Source organism: Berghia stephanieae, chromosome 1 (assembly GCF_034508935.2).
Source record: "Berghia stephanieae isolate SIO BIC M18660-M18661 chromosome 1, UCSD_Bste_1.3, whole genome shotgun sequence".
NCBI lineage: Eukaryota > Metazoa > Mollusca > Gastropoda > Nudibranchia > Aeolidiidae > Berghia > Berghia stephanieae.
The window spans coordinates 123,892,118-123,910,350 of record NC_088360.1 but is presented as its reverse complement, the minus strand read 5'-3'; the positions used below and the strand labels follow the sequence as shown (position 1 = coordinate 123,910,350).

Here is an 18,233-nt window from a genome sequence, read left to right as displayed (position 1 = left end):
TGTTTATTTATCACTGAAAGGAAGCAAATACACTGTAATATATATTTTTTCATATTATAGAGAAAATGGCTATCAATATCAAAGATTTAAAAACCCTATATAGCTTTGTAAAATATTTTATGATATGAGGCAAAAAATGAGAAATGACAATAAAATTCCACTATTTATTGCATTTGAAGCAATTTTAGGGTGATAAACAATCATTTTATTCACAAAAATGAGTTCACGAAAAATTGCACCCGATGACCTTTCAAGGGCCATAACTCCTGTAAATGATACTTGAAAAAACTGTAACACCCGGATTAATTTGTGTTATATGTCCCTGAAGCATGCCTGAATTGTGCTAGTGCAAAATCCCTCTTGTTTATTCATCCTGAAGGGAAACAAGTACACTGTAATAGATTTTTTTTTCAAATTATAGAGAAAATGGCTATCAAAGATTTAAAAACGCTATATGGCTTTGTAAAATATTTTATGATATGAGGCAAAAAATGAGAAATAACAATAAAATTCCACTATTTATTGCATTCGAAGCAATTTTAGGGTGATAAACAATCATTTTATTCACAAAAATGAGTTCACGAAAAATTGCACCCGATGACCTTTCAAGGGCCATAACTCCTGTAAATGATACTTGAAAAAACTGTAACACCCGGATTAATTTGTGTTATATGTCCCTGAAGCATGCCTGAATTGTGCTAGTGCAAAATCCCTCTTGTTTATTCATCCTGAAGGGAAACAAGTACACTGTAATAGATTTTTTTTTTCAAATTATAGAGAAAATGGCTATCAAAGATTTAAAAACGCTATATGGCTTTGTAAAATATTTTATGATATGAGGCAAAAAATGGGAAATGACAATAAAATTCCACTATTTATTGCATTCGAAACAATTTTAGGGTGATAAACAATCATTTTATTCACAAAAATGAGTTCACGAAAAATTGCACCCGATGACCTTTCAAGGGCCATAACTCCTGTAAATGATACTTGAAAAAACTGTAACACCCGGATTAATTTGTGTTATATGTCCCTGAAGCATGCCTGAATTGTGCTAGTGCAAAATCCCTCTTGTTTATTCATCCTGAAGGGAAACAAGTACACTGTAATAGATTTTTTTTTCAAATTATAGAGAAAATGGCTATCAAAGATTTAAAAACGCTATATGGCTTTGTAAAATATTTTATGACATGAGGCAAAAAATGAGAAATTACAATAAAATTCCATTATTGATTGTATGTGAAACAATTTTAAGGTGATAAACAACCATTTTATGCACAAAAACGATTTCACAAAAAATTGCACCTAATGACCTTTCAAGGGCCGTAACTCTCGTAAATGACACTTGAAAAAACGGTAACACCCGGATTAATACTCAAGATATAGTGCTGTTTCAGAAAAACCATGTGGCGAAAACTCCCCAGGGGGGGGAGGGTTTCGCCCACTGGCCCATGCACTATATCCATGTCTGGGTTGTTTTTGTTAAAAACAAAACATAAACAAATTGTGCTTTGACGTCTTTATTTGACCATAATAGGGACAACAATGCAAGCCACACCTGCCTCGAATCGGCCCTTTTGGTTCCACAAATTATGGCTATGTGGTTTAGTGGTATGACACTCGCCTTCGGATCGGAAGGTCCTGGGATCGAATCCCGCTCAGAACGGCGCGTAGTTGAGTCCTTGGAAAAGGCTCCTTACTCACATTCTCTCACCTTTTTCATGTGTAAAATGAGTACCTGACCGTTAACAGCGTTGTCTTTGTCCTGAAAATATTTATGATATCGTTTAACAGGCATTTTGACTCGTCCTACATGTTGAATAAACGCTTTGATCACGTTTAGTGGATATCGCACTAAATAAAACCTCGTTTAAAGCTCAAGACAGAATTAAATTAAATCGTTTGAACGTTGATCTCAGCATTTATCGTAAGTCGTAATTTTGATTGGCCAGTAATTCCCCATAATGTCTACAGAATTAGAAAGATTGATGGGGAAATTATTCTACAGTAAATCTGACTAAACACCAATTTTTTTTGGCCCCAAATTTATTTCACAGATCGATAATATAAAATGAGTCTCATCTTATGAAGAAGTCTTAAAATTGAGATTTCAAACAAATCTCGGGTTTAAGACTTTTGAACAAGTGTGGCCATCTGAATTTAACAAAATGTTTTTTTTTAAACGTGAGCATTTGTATATATAGCACATTATCCATTAAATGTGCTCAAAGTGCTTAACAAGGAGTACCTAGCCAACAGCAACACACTAAGTCGGACGAGACATGACGCCTGCTATGCGATATTGTAATTTTTTCAGAGAACGCTGTTACTGGCCAGGTGCTCATTTTACATCTGAGTGTGATGAGAAAATGTAAAAAGCCTTTTCCAAAGATTCAACTATGCGCCTCTCAGAGCGAGATTCGAACTCTGCACTTTCCGGTCCGAAGACGAGTGTCATACCAGAAGCCCATATAGCCGCGAGTAAAATTTCTCCAGCCAAAAAGAGAACAAAATCTATTTTGTTATACATGGTTCAGTTTTTGTGTATTGATTGAAGCAATGAATTAATTGAAACAAATGTCAGGTTTGACACTTATCAATTCTTATTAGACAGGAACCTAGACTTGGTGAAAATAAATTATGTTGGGCTGCGTCAGACAAAGGTAAATGTAAAGATTGCATGCGTGTCATAAATTTTGATTTGTGCTCCATAATAATTAATAGGAAGCACGTAGAGTATTCGTTTGCACCCGGGATTAAGATTTTTTTCTGTCCACCCAGCAATGATTGGGTAGCTGGGTCTGTTAGATCTGTTAGAAAGTACTTTCCAATAGGCTAGCGTCCAGTCCAAAAGGTAGAAAGCGTGCTATTGTCCGTTTAACCAGACAGAACCAGATTAAACTCCGGCTCCATGGGTAAATTGGCTCTGAAGGACTACATGGAGCATGATAATTAAAGTTGATTTTACTTAAAAGTAGGAGTTAAGGATCAAATAAAAAGAAAAATATCTTTTATTAAAGTTGATTTAAATATGTTTATCCATTTGCCTTGAATATGATCTTTTACCAGTTAAGTGCCATACTCTGGAAAGACACGTATTTAAAAATTTGGCCAGAATAATAATGATAATAATATATAATTTATTCATCAAAAAAAAAAAAAAATAATTGAAATTCGTTTACAGACGTGGCATGCATGAAAATGTATAAACACAAAGTTGAGAATCTATGGCGACAATGAATACATATATAATATATGCAAATGCACAAAAATGTAAAAATATACAACCAAGAATCAATAGCAACACTTTATATATTAGTTTGATAAATTGATATCGATCGATTTAAATGATCTTCATCTTGGTGAAAACTCTCAAACCTAGGTTCTCGCGAAGTCCCAGGTTTGAGAGCTCTGTCAAAATGAGTATCATTTGAATCGATTGATATTTGAAGGACGAGTTTTCTGGCTAAGTTTTTTTAAAACGTGTCCTTCCAGACTATGACACTAACTTGTTAATACATTACAACGTTAACAAAACGGTTACTTGGTATGATGGAGAAACCTTAGGAAGATTGATTTAAAGAATTGAGTATACTGACACTTCAATACACAAGAATACGAGGAGACTTGATTCCAATATTTTAAAAAAATCTATGACAAGAATGTAACATCTGGAATGTTCCATTGATGCCAAAATGAACTAAGAGGCCATCCATTCGGAGTATTCAAGTCCAGTTGTAGATATTGTGTCTATAAGAATCGTCTTTTGCCAAAGAATAATTAATTGATTTATAGAACAATATACCATGATATGTTGTTAATTCAAAATCTGTAAGGTAATTAACCTTTAGATTTTTGACCAATCAAAAGCGCGATTTGTGAAACACCCTCAAGCCCGCTTGGACAAAATAAATGTAGTTGGTTTGTTTACAAACAACAGAATGTAGGAGATTGATGTCACTCTTTATTATTGTTTCAAGACGCTACTTGTGTGATTAGTTCTCACTAGATTCTGTTATCAGATAAATGTTAAAGATCACACGGGGTTTTCTTTTTTTTTGGTGGCTGATCAGGCATGTAAACTAGTAAATAGTTTACTTAAACTCAAATCATGGGTGGTAATACCGTGCAGTTTGATTAGTTTAGTAGTAATTGCCACGGTTTACATTCGGACGATTTTTTCGAGGGGCGTGGTTTTGTTCCATTCCACTAAGTGTCTATCTAATAAATCCTGATGACCACTTCAATAACCATCCAGAACTGTCGCGTATTATATGAACTAGGAATTGTCTATCACATCAAAGAGCAGAAATTTTTGTGAAGGATTTTACAATATTGTTATTTTCACATTGACATGGAGGCCAAGAGAGCCTGCGTTTGAATTCATCATGACTATTAAGATGGCTGACTGTGACTATAACCATGTTGTCCGAACAGAGTTATAAACGTTATTAGGCTTTAAAAAACAACTACTACATTTGCCGGAGTTTAAAGATTATCCACTTAAATCTTTTTGTTTTTTTCATTTTCGCAGAACAATACCCCGAGGCCTGGCTCGTAATGGAATCCACGCATAATTCTCCACACAACTTTTCTTCAACAGACCACCTCAACATTTCGTTGCCTGTCGATCACCTAAACAGTTTCTTTGATTCTACCACCGCCATAATTAACCAGCCAGAAGAGTCTATAACGAGCCATAGTTTAGTCTTGAAATTTCTAGTCGGAGTGTATTGTGCTACCTTGACAGCCGTGGGTCTTCCACTCAGTATTCTCATTATCTCAGTCATCACAAAGTTCAAAGACATGAGGACTTACCAAAATGCATTTGTAGCTTCTTTGACGTTTAGAGATATGCTGGTGGTCGGAATATATGTGCCAATATTTCTTGCAGATTTTACCCTAGTAAGTTGACTACGTTAATCTAAATGCTAAAATCTGAACAAGTGTGTATGAAAGGTGCCAGACAAAGCAAGAAAGAAAAATAGAGAAAAAAAAACATCCCCAAAAACCAGTCGACATCTTATACTGGTGCCTGCTCCTTAATTTCTTTAATTTAATCTAAAAGTTTCTGTCCCATATTGATATTAAGAGCGCATCTATTATTGAAACCACAAGCTATATGTAAAATAATTATGACCCATCTCGTCAACATGTAAACTATAGGGATGAAATCAGTCAAAGACGAATGAGTTTAGAGTAAAACACCCATTGTTTGGAAATGTACGTTGATTTCTTTATAAAGGAACCGCTGCCCGTGATTTGAAATGGCTCACATTTTCCTATTTAGAATTTACCTCCTCATAATAGAGAATTGAGATGATAGATTACAAATAAATAACAAGAAATCTAGCCCCCAACTCACGTATTAAGAGGTGCTGAGATATTCGTTTTACAAAGGTCATGATTGTTGAACTAGGCCTGTAACTTTTTGATAATTGGTATAGATTGAAGAATGTAGGACTACCTTCAGCTTCCGTAGTATGTAAAATAATATTATCATTTTAATCTCCTGTGAAAATATTTAATCTGCTATTGCGTTTTCTAGAGACTGGATTAATAATTTGATCTTAAAAATAAAGCCAAGAATCGTTATTTTTTATATCTATTTCAAGAGAAGTGTTTTAAAGCCACTTACTTACAAAACGCTTTTTTTACATGTTTACCTCTTATTTGAGTACTCTCTCTCTCTCTCTCTCTCTCTCTCTCTCTCTCTCTCTCTCTCTTTCTCTCTCTCTCTCACGCACACACACACAAACACACACAATCTCTCTCAAACACAAACACACGCAATCTCTCTCTCTCTCTCTCTCTCTCTCTCTCTCTCTCTCTCCCTCTCTCTGTCTCTTTGTCTAGATAATGATATAGTATCTACTATTAGCAGATCAGTCAATATTTCTAATGGCTGTCAGAAGAAATCTTTGCCATTATTATTGCAGTGTCACTATATTTTTCTGATTCTAGGAGATTAAATCATAAACCCATTTGCTCTGATAAAATTTAGAGAGCATTCTAAACTATTAATTTCTTTGAGGGAGAATTGTGGCATTGTACTTATGAAATTATGTTCCACTACATGGCGACATGAGGACTTAGTAGACACGAGCTACAAACGGTATCTTCTCCACACCAGTCGCTCGACGGCCATAAAGTCTTCAATTTGCTAGTTTTTACCTAAAAGGAAGAAGAATAAGAAGAAGAAGAAGAAGAAGAAGAAGAAGAAGAAGAAGAAGAACAACAACAACAACAACAACAACAACAACAACAACAACAGCAACAACAACAACAACAACTAGAAGAAGTACAACAACATCAAGAAGAACAACAACAAGAGCAAGAACAAGAACAACAACAAGAGCAAGAAGAAGAAGAGGAAATTGTGATTACGAAATAAAGAGTCACACTATCATATAAGTTGGTAGGCGTGATTTTAGATAATCCTATTTTCTCATATGTAGGGCAGTGGACATTTTAATAATAATAATAATAATAATAATAATAATAATAATAATAATAATAATAATAATAATAATAATAATAATAATAATAATAATAATAATAATAATATACGTTATTCATAAAAAAATGGAAATTCGTTTACAGACGTGTCATGCATGAAAATGTATAAACACAAAGTTGAGAATCTATGTCGACAATGTATAAATATACATGCAAATGCACAAAAATGTAAAAATATACAACCAAGAACCAATAGCAACACTTTATATATTAATTTGATAAATTGAGATAGGCCATACCTCTGGCCTTTGGTCCGAACTTGTGCATGTATATTTAAAAGATAGAGTATTTAATTTAGTTGCGCGTTAAAAATTCGAACACCATATGGCAAAAATGAATTAAGGTGACGTGCTGTCTTTGTTTTTATAGATATAAGGCGACGGCTCCTCATGGAGAACTTAACATTCCTTTGAAGCTATTTTGTTCTTTTTTGTTCAATGCTTATTGCAGTCTTTGGATTCAGGCAACTTGGTTTTTCCTTTGATTTGAGCACAAGTGCATTGATTCGCTCAATTTCATAAATTTTAAATTTCTGTAAACTAAAGCAAGAATGTTAATGATGCTACAAGCTATATATAAAATTTATTGTAATTTTTGCAGTCAACAACTAAATCAGTTTAAGCGTTAACAATGCTCTGTTTGTTTCTATTCTCAATTACCAATAATTCAAATTCTTATTGTTAACTAAAGAGAGGTATGATCCCAAGACGTTCTTGCTATTTATTTTGTATTATTATTAATTTTATTTTAAGAGACTATTATATTTCTAGGCTTTTACTGCTCACTGTCTCAGAAAATTAAAGTTACACTAACCGAGCTCCAAAAATGATTTATTTTTCAGGGTGCCTATCCATTTGGAGAGACAACTTGCATTGTTCAAGTCTCAATTGCCATATCAATCAATATAGGGTCCGTCATGGAGCTAATGAATATCGCGATAAGCCGATACGTGAAATTATGCTGTCACATCGGCACATACAGAACTGTCTACATTAAAAGGAACATTATACTGTTCTCTTCTTTAACATGGACGTTAGGTAAGTATTAATGTTTTTTTTAAATAGTCGTTCGGAGATATTAGGCTCATGAAGCCGGAGTTTATCCCGGTTTCTATTGCGTGAAACGGATTATAGCAGTTGCTTACTACCCTTTGGTTAGTAAGAATTACGGTTTCATAAGTCAATCCAGAATGGAATATATTTGTGAAAATAAGTGCCAAGTAATGAAGAACAAGAAATAGCACACGTCGTTTTACAAGTACAATAGATATAAAGCAGAAACAAAACCCGTAAAAAATCGGAAGATCAAACGTTTTCGATGTCGAGGCATCAAATTTTAACATGTTTATGTCATCAAAAACCTACACTTGAATACAATGGTTGTAGGTCTACCAATGAAAAAGTGTTGTTTAAATCTCCGTCCTATATAAACGACACACCGTCATAAAACGGCACAATGTCAGGACGCTTTAGACGATAAAAAATGAATTATTAATAATATTATGAATAGTTGAACTACCTGTGGGTGTTTTGTTGAGGAAAATACATTTTTATTTTAGATTCACTTTTCTCCATTTTATTAACCTTCCTACACAATATCGATTAGAGGAATTTTTTTGTTAAAATCTAAATCCCATATAATTGACAAACCGTCATAAAATGATAATTTTTATTTGTTTAAAGTCAGGAATGAGAGACATCCTATGTTTATATTGTTATCTCCTTCTTATATATACATACACATTAAACATAGGCATAGGGATATTGACCTTAAAGTTATTGGCTTTAAAAAAAGGATAATATACTTTAAGCCATATATTTGAATAAATAAATATGAATAAAACATAACCAATAAAACATAAAATGAATATTTTATTGTTTATAAAAAAATCATAAACAAGTAAATACAAAACAAATTAACTAAATAAATAAATTAATTTTAAAAGCTTTGACTTAATAACCCTAGGCAGCGACTATGTAGATAGTATTGATTACTATATAAATCCCCCTATCTATGAGTGTACCATGAAAAAGGAGCTCTCTGGATAGAGTGATCCCCCTTTGATGAGTCATAAGAGTTCGCCTCACTGGACGCCGTGGTATTGTGCTGAAGACCTGGAACAGTGATGACACCTAAGCGTTCCAAGTTCCAACCCTGGTACGTCAGGTCGTGAGTGCTCCCATAGCACTCGGCATTAGCTGCGAGGACAGCGCTTCTGTTGTGTTCCAGTTTTGAGTTTTTGGCAGGGCCTTTAAACAGACCGATATTTGAAGAGCGATTTTTCTAGCCATTTTTTACATACCCGTCCTTCCAGTGTACTGCAGTAATCTGGCTAAATTCACTTTTCTTCATTTTGATCACTCCGACACAATACCGATTAGAAGCAATCTGGGCTTAATTTAACATTGTTTGACTGATCGAAGTTATTGTTGACATTGCCACATTGATACCATAACTATTTGAGTTATCAATGCATACCAATAAATAAGTCCATCTTATCAATTATGCTGGATTTTCATCTTATTTTTCTCAGATCACCACATTATATCTTAAATGAAAAATTTGGTGACAGGACACGGTAGAAGTAATGATTTTTTCACCAGATTATGATAGACATCCCGACTCAATTCCTGCGGGGTGGACAGAAATATCTTTATTGTTAAAATCTTGGTTCTAACCGGTTTGAAAGCTTTATTGATTTACAAGTCGAATACTCTGCTAATGAACACACCGGGATCCCCATTGTACCATCCATGTGTTTTAAGAGTTGTGGATAATAAGGCATAGTTCTAACAAGTATTGTTCAAGCAGGTTACTTTACTCTTTTCTCCAGGTTTTCTCTTAGGGGTTCCAGTGGGCGTTTTGTATGGTAAACTTTCTAATGAGACCCAAGTTTGCTTCATCCCAAAGAGTTTACTAAAGGGAATGGTTTTGTCCATGATTTTGGTCACTGCTGTGCCTATAACGTCATTTTGTTATATTAACATATGGCGGAAGGTTCGGAGTGCTAAAGAAAATCTTAAAAGGTAACCATGCTAATATCATTGTACTACTACTACTACTACTACTACTACTACTACTACTACTACTACTACTACTACTACTACTACTACTACTACTACTACTACTCTACTACTACTACTATACTACTATACTACTACTACTACTACTACTACTACTATACTACTACTACTACTTCTACTACTACTACTACTACTACTACTACTACTACTACTACTACTACTACTACTACTACTACTACATACTACTACTACTACTACTACTACTACTACTAACTACTACTACTACTACTACTACTACTATACTACTACTACTACTACTACTACTACTACTACTACTACTACTACTACACTACTACTACTACTACTACTACTACTATACTACTACTACTACACACACTACTACTACTACTACTACTACTACTACTACTACTACTACTACTACTGCTGCTGCTACTGCTACCACTACTACTACTACTACTACTACTACTACTACTACTACTACTACTACTTACACACTTCCACTACTACTACTACTACTACTACTACTACTACTACTACTACTACTACTACTACTACTACTTCTACTACACTACCACTACTACTACGAGGGCTCTTTCATAATTAACCGAAAAATGCCTGTAAAATCCGCGTTTTTTATGCTATCAACAAAATTCGTGCACGTGTTCATACCTTGACTCGTCCTTCATTTCTCTACGTAACAGCCAAGTCTGTCGGCACACTTCTGCCAACGCCGCACCATGGAATAGATACCCTCTCGGAAGATATTTCCGTCAAGGTTTTGTAGCCATTTCCGCACATGGTCAACAAGCTCTTCATCGACATCAAAGCGCTTTCCTGCCATCTCACGTTTCAGTGGCCCAAAGAGGTGATAATCAGATGGTGCGAGGTCTGGACTGTGTGGTGGGTGTGGCAAAATCTCCCATCCATATTTCTCTAGCCAACCTTGCGTCACTCGTGCTGTGTGGGGTGTAGCGTTGTCGTGTTGCAAAATGACCCCGTTGGTCAACTGCCCTGGGCGCTTTCTGCGAATGGCCTCCCTAAGCTTGTCAAGAGTTTGGCAGTACCTTGCAGCATTGATTGTTTCTCCAGGTTGTAAGGTTTCGAACAGAATAACACCACGACTGTCCCAGAAAACAGTTCCCATTATTTTCTTTGCTGACCGCATGACTTTGAATTTCTTCGCGACAGGTGAGGATGGATGTTTCCATGTCATCGAATCTTGCTTTGTTTCTGGGGTGCAATGGTGGAACCAAGTCTCATCACCGGTGACTATGCTGTCAAGAAAAGTCACATCGTACCCTAGAAAGTCTCCGCTGGCGTTGGCAGTATGCCCGTGAACCCTGCGTGAGCTCTTGCTTCTTCTCAAAAGTTCCCTGCAGATGTCCAATCTTTGTTCTTTATGATTGTCTGTCAATTGCTTAGGAACCCATCTTGCGCTGACTTTTCTGTAGCCAAGTTCATCAAATACAATTCTATGGGCAGAAGTTTCCGAAATTTCAAGACTGCTTGCGATTTCATGAAGTTTCAACCTCTTGTCTTGACGAATAAGCTCATCAACTCGCTTCACATTGTCTTCTGACGTCGCAGTTATCGAACGCCCTCTCCCTTCCCTGTCTGTCAAGTCGGAATGGCCGGCTTCAAACAAATTACACCAGTGATAGACTTGTGTACGGCTTATAACATGCTCACCATATACACTCTGAAGTTCTTTATGAATTTCGGTAGGATTCAGACTTTTGGCGTTCAAAAAACGTATGACAGCTCTGATTTCCTCCTTTGACCAAGTTTCAAGGTGGGCCGCCATCTTTAAAATCGTCTAGAAATTCATTGTGCAAAATGATGCACTTCATAATTTCTGGGAATATCCGTAAGGAAATAAGGATATCATGTCGTTTACAGAATTAAAAAATCTTCACTGGTTGCTGAGCAATGCGCATTTTTCGGTTATTTCTGAAAGAGCCCTCGTATTTCTACTTCTACTATTACTACTACTACTACTACTACTACTACTTCTACTACTACTACTACTACTACTACTACTACTACTACTACTACTACTACTACTACTACTACTACTACTACTACTACTACTACTACTAATAATAATTCTAGCATTTAAACAACAACAAAAAACGAGCGGTATTGATCTTTCCATAAAACGTAACCTAGATTTAGGAAACAATTGAACCAATAGTTTTAATGACAGAGAACCTATTAAGTTAGTCAACAAATAGAAAAGTATCTAAAAACGGCATAAAATTATAATTGATGTTGAGGCCGTTGTTTAAAATGTAATGTTGGTTGACTTTTTTTTAAAACAAGAAAAGAAACATTTTTTTTGAACTTTTAATTTTTTTTCATGGGCACTTTTATTTTTCAGCTTAATTTCCTGATTTTCCTTTAGTCAAACAAATCAATCAACAAGCTTTTGTCACAATAATTATTAATGTCATGCGTTTAGCTAAAATGTTCAGAACATCCGCCAGTCAGATATAACGTTCCATCTATTATTTCTGTAGGAAAATACAGTTTAACAGTTTTGAACGAGGCAAAATGCGCTAAATTGTTAGAGGTATTAGGAACAGCAGTTATAATTCATTATTTGAGATAGAAATTACTTTTAGAAAATGAAAACAAATTATGATTGTAATTTGACTTTATAATCCAGTTTAGTATCCAATTGTCGCAAGTATAAATTACTTATGGTACTATCTAAGGACTTATGTTTTAATATTTTACAAATTTTACATTCCAAATTCAACAATGCGCTATGTTTTTAATATCTGTTTAGGGTTTGATACTAAACTAATGTGTATTTCAAGTACATCTTAGCTTTGAGAAATTAGGGAGCAGGCACTGGTGTAATATTAAGATCTGAAAAAGTGTGCTTAAAACAGTACTATATGACAAAGCATGAAAGAAAGATACAAGACGAAAAAAAAAATCTCCAAACATCAGTCTACCTTGAAATCGGTCAGACATGATACCATTAATGGGCTGGGAATCAAACCTCAGACCTTATGATCACCGATTAGACAGGCTATCATTTTTCTCTCTTGCTTTGTCTGGCACTATTTCAGATCTTTATCTTACATCTTAGCTTTGTAGTAAACCCTTTCTTCAAGTTTAATTTTTGTTGTTGTTTTCTTTCTTTTTGTCCAGATTCAATGAAGGTCCACATCGGCACCGGACGGTCCACCACAATTTTCAGTCATTCTTAAGAGACTGCGTATTGTTCATCCTTTACCTTTTCTTACTGATGCCTTTTGTCCTGTTCAACAGCTTTGGATTTAGCAGTCCAGGGTTCCTGGCGTGGGATATAGCGAAGGTTATTGTCTCTATGCTGTTTTTCTTTTTTTTCTTTTTTTTTTTTGTTTGTTTTTTTTTTTGTTTGTTTTCTTATTCTTCTTCCGCTTTATTTTAGGTTACGTGATCAAAGATCGAAGTTTGGACTGATAGGAAACAAAATTGTGATGTTAGAATTCTGGTTCCAATCTCACTTGAAGTTTAAAACCAGTCTTCCTTGTTTAATTGATCTTCTGGTTTCTGAGAGATGACATATTATTTCTCTAGTCTACATAAATGCTTCTCGTCAATAAAGATCATCTATCCTTGCTCTTTTACGCCCTGTAATCATAAATATCTGCGTATACATCTTCCTACTAAAATTGTTTTGCCACTTTATGATTCATATGTAACCTATTCATCGTTTAAAGTCATTATCCGGAGGACTTGTTACACACTTCCAATGAGTTTTAAACCGGAAAAGAGGAAGTTGCGACGTCGCGAGTTCTCTGTCCTATTTCTATAGAAATTAGTGAAGAAATATGTAATGATCTGAGAGTCTGATCATTATAAACTTTAGATCATAGACTGATAACAAAATCAGATTATCAGTTTCGTAACAAAGTTATTTGCGTTCGCTACCTTTATAAATAAATACATAAAATTAACATCGATCATGATTTTAACTATTTCTATGCTCTTGTTACGGTCAATATGGGTCTCAATAACAAACTGGATTGGTAGAGCATTCGGCTTTAACGTAAAGCGGGATCGGCGTCAACCCTGGTTGAGTACAGGTTTTGATGACACACAGAGATAGGATATTTAGGTCTGTTTAATATAGATTATATAATGTACTAGTGTCCTATCCAGAGTAAAACAAACCTTGCTGTGCGACTATTTGGTCTAGTGGTATGACAATCGGACCGGAAGATTCCAGAGTTCGAACCCGCTCTGAGCGACGCACAGTTTAGTCCTTGGAATTATTATTATTATCATTGTTATAAGCATTTTCTATAGCGCCTTCCGTCGAACATTCAAGGCGCTTTATGATATAACTTGAATGACTGGGGAAAGTTTGTTAATGAAGAGCATGCTTTATAAAATAAAAGTGTATATGTCATGTAATTCTTTCGAATGAGCTTTTAAACACTTTTTATGTTTTCATGATGTCATTCTTAATTATTTTGAAATGTCATACAATGTGGACCTAGAGTACATTAATTATCGATAATTATATATTCTAAAAGATGTAAGTATTCATTTTATCTACATTATATCTAGTATTCCTAACTTAATTATTCGACACAAATATGTGCGACCAATGGTGATTAACTTTTAACTTAAAACTTCCTTTTATAGTAACATATAAAATTATAGAGAAGTTCCTGGTGAAAAAAAGAAAATTAAAATAACACGTCGGTGTCATACAGCCAAACACGGGATAGATAGATAGATAGATAGATAGATAGATAGATAGATAGATAGATAGAGAGCGAGAGCGAGAGAGAGAGAGAGAGAGAGAGAGAGAGAGAGAGAGAGAAGAGAGATCGACGAGCAATCGTATTTGCTACTGACCCATCCAGCCAAGGCTCGCCGACCTCTCTCTCTCTCTCTCTCCCTCTCTCTCTCTCTCTCTCTCTCTCTCTCTCTCAGCCAGGTGATGGTGTCGTATTAATCGGATCCCGAGTTTGGCTCTCTGAAACCGTGACATTTTAATTCTCTGTTTTCACCTGGCGCTTCAATTCTCTGTGGCCTATATATCTCACCATTATTGATATCAGTGCCTGCTCTACAGTCTTTTCTGAATTTCATACAAAATCGCCAACCTACAGGTATAAATATTTGTTATGTCGATTCAGTGCCATACAGTTTATTAAATATAAAATATTCAAACATACCCTTATCCATTATGTGTCCGCAGCTTCTTTCTTACACCAACAATTTCACTAACTGTGTAATCTACGGGCTTCTCAACAAACAAATTCGAAACCGGTTCTTCCGTCTTATAGTGTGTTCAAAGAGGCAATGTTCACGGCTAAACGTTGTAAGACCCTATACGGTGACTGGCACGATGAGAACGCCATCAATATCTATGGTAAGAACGGATCCAGTTGAGAGACCATGCATCTATAATTCGTGCCCTGTTGAAATCTCGTCCACTACCAACATCACTACGAACATCGCTACCACCACCATCACCAACACCATCAACAACAATAATAACAACTACAACGCCAATAACAACAACATCAACCACAACAACAACAGTAGCAACAACGATAACAACATTTACCATTTCAACAATATCAGTGCTACCTTCGTCTGATATACTGACCTAATGATGAGCCTTTCATGTACATTGTCAAAGGAATGACACGACTGGGCTGCCTCCTTAGACGTAGTGTTTACCGTGACCCTAACACTAACCCTAACCCTAACCAGTTTCCTACGTCAGACCCAAGATTCTCGTGCGTGGCGTCAGTAGCTCAGCGGTACGGTGTCTCATCTTGCATCAAAATTCAAGCGTTGTATTAGCCACTCCCACGCCTCGTTCTGAAAAAAGTCCGCGAAATTAAAGGGGAGGCAAGAGAAAATCAGCTGATCGTTAAAATAGTAACAGAAAAGTGGAGGTGCTCGGCAATGAATGCAAGAAAGACATTTAAAACGCCGTAAAAATGTTTAAAAATCACTTAATGTTATAATTACCATCCATAACAACCTGCGTGGTCAGTAACTATATACTACGTCGTAATCCCCTAGACAATACATAAACATTTCGATCGTCGAGTGTGACGGACGAGAATTTTAGATCACATGATCGTATTCTCTTTTTCGTCCTCTCGTCACGACTGACTATTCAGAACGAAAATGGAGCCTGCCTTTCACGTTAGAATATGAAAACGGTTAGGAATAAATGTGCTTTGATTTTAATCAATTTATTACAAAAATAAAATATGTTGTAGAAATTGCGATTTGGCTCCTATTTTATTTGCGGATGTAAATCATTGATATTGCACTTTGTTTGGTAAAAAATGGGATAAACAATTACGACTTAGGTGATGAAAATGACTTTGATGACAATTTTTGTAAACTTTTAAAAATTATTATGAATAATTTATAACGCCCATATTTGTTGGCCGATTTCGTCATTATTTGCAATAAAGAGATGGAAACTTCAGAGTCATTTGTTCTGATGAGAAATTATTACTTTGTATTATTTAGCACCGAAAAAAATGTCTGGTAAATAAAAATGTTACCCTCTTTGATCCACCGCCACCGCCTATTCTTGTAAAATTATTAGTCCCAAAGTCTTCGACCAATCACGGGCTCTCTAATCGGTTGTCCAAAACAAAGACGCGGCAAGGTATTCCACTATTGTTATGCAAGAGTAGGTGTAATAGCCAAAATCTAAAAGTAAAAAAATAAAATTATGAGGAATTTGAAAGTAAAATCGCTCAAATCAGCTTGAAAAAATGAGAAGATTGGTCTTTATTTCAGAAAAATCGGTAAAACCAACTGTTTTATGAATGAATTTGATTTTTTTAATGCGATTGTTTATGTTAGTATTTTTTAAAAAAGAAACTGTATTTATTTTATCTTCCGATTTTCTTGCTATTTATATTATCATTTATATTTCACTGAGACGAGATCAGTACATTGTTTGTTTCAAATGTAACTAGAACATAACTTGGCTTTTCTACCTATTAACCATGCCAGGCTAATATATTCATTAAGGTGGTGATTGTGACGTAACTAAGAGATGACGGTCTTCTAAAGCGTCAACGATGACTCGAAGCGCGAGTTGACAGCTTTAATCTTAAATTAAGATTCAACCCCAGAAAAACCAACAACGGCCAAATATTTGTGGGCTGGGTAGTTAAGACTGGACTCAGTAAGTAAAATACAATCGATGTGAAGGAATTGGCAGGCCTGTCAGTTTCGCAGTTTGTTTTAAGATCGCTGGTACCGATGCTGCATATTATTTGAAAGCCTTCACGTTATGTGTACCTTAACAAATTCAATTTCCAGCGATGAGAGGTGATGTAAGAGGCTAGACCCAGCCTTGTATCTCGTTCTTCTCTTTCGGCACGATTTCGTTAACTTGCCAATCACGGTGATTGGCATGATGAGAACGTCACCAATATCAATGGAAAACACATTCGTATGTCGTCCACTGTTCATATACATTTTAAGAACTCGTCGGAGAGTTCCAAATCTGAGACTTATAAATGTGTACATTAAAAAGGGGTGACGATGGCCAATCATTATATTACTGTCGTGCTCCGATGAAAAAAAAACAACATTTTAACGTTTTGCCAAAATACATATTATGCATATTAATTGGTAATGATAGAAGTATTAGAACACATTATTATAAGTAAAATAATACACTATTGCGATGGACAGACTTAGATACACTCTCAACAACATGGATTGTGTTTTGTGAATCCGATTACCAAAACAAGCAATATTGGATACCAACATCAGCTAATTATTCTAGACTTTTCAAAGGGATTTAACAAAGTTAGTCACAGCTTACTGTCACAGTTTACCACAAAATCCCCTACCACGGCATTCGAGGGAAAATTAATAGATAGATGAAAAATTTTCTCTACTAAGTAGACAACAGTCGGTTGTAGTGAACGGAGAAAATTCAATATTGAATCGGGAGTTACCCAGGGATCAGTATTTGGCTCCTTACTCTTCCTGCTTTCCATCAATGGCCTAATGCTTGACTTGACATGCAGTTCCAGACTATTTGGCGACGATGCTGCTTATTAGAACAAACTAGTATACTCCTTAGATCAAGTAGACCTCCAGGAAATATGAAAAATTGTCTTTGTGAGAAATTGAATTGCAAAGGTCTTTTAAGCAAGGAAAGCGTTCAGTTGAACCCCCATTTAGAAGCCAATTCACTCACCAACCAAAGTACTATCTCTATGGACAAAACAATTGAACTAGTCACAAACACCAAATACTTTGTAGTGACCCTCAGCAAAGATATGAAATAGAACCATCAAATTAAAAACATCACGAACAGAGCAAATAAGACCTTTTGCTTCCTGAAATGATATATAAAAACAAGCAACAAAGCGACAAATGTAGCCTCATTCAAAGCGCATGTTAGGCTAGTTCTGGAACAAGCTGGAACAATTTGGAACCCATGTTCAGTCGATAGTATCGACAGTCATGAGACGGTACAAGACGCGCTATCCGCAGTGTAACTAATAAATAAGTCAATAACTCAACCACCATTAGCACCATTAGATTTGCCTAAAATAGCCAGTCTCAGAAAACAGTCCAGGATCTATTTCATCTTTTTAATAACATAATCTACCATCTACAAATACCATCATGAGCAAGTTAAAATTCTAAAAAAAA

The 18,233-nt window shown here is 35.4% G+C and overlaps 1 protein-coding gene across 1 annotated transcript; it reads left to right on the top strand.

The window, feature by feature from the left end:
• The first annotated feature begins 1,964 nt into the window (after nucleotides 1–1,964).
• LOC144962769 (melatonin receptor type 1B-B-like) lies at nucleotides 1,965–17,633 on the top strand. The gene is made up of 6 exons (XM_078896012.1): nucleotides 1,965–2,007; nucleotides 4,535–4,905; nucleotides 7,361–7,556; nucleotides 9,353–9,545; nucleotides 12,726–12,891; nucleotides 17,475–17,633. Exons 1-6 carry the CDS (start codon nucleotides 1,965–1,967, stop codon nucleotides 17,631–17,633), a joined length of 1,128 nt encoding a protein of 375 aa, XP_078752138.1.
• The last annotated feature ends 600 nt before the right edge of the window (nucleotides 17,634–18,233 follow it).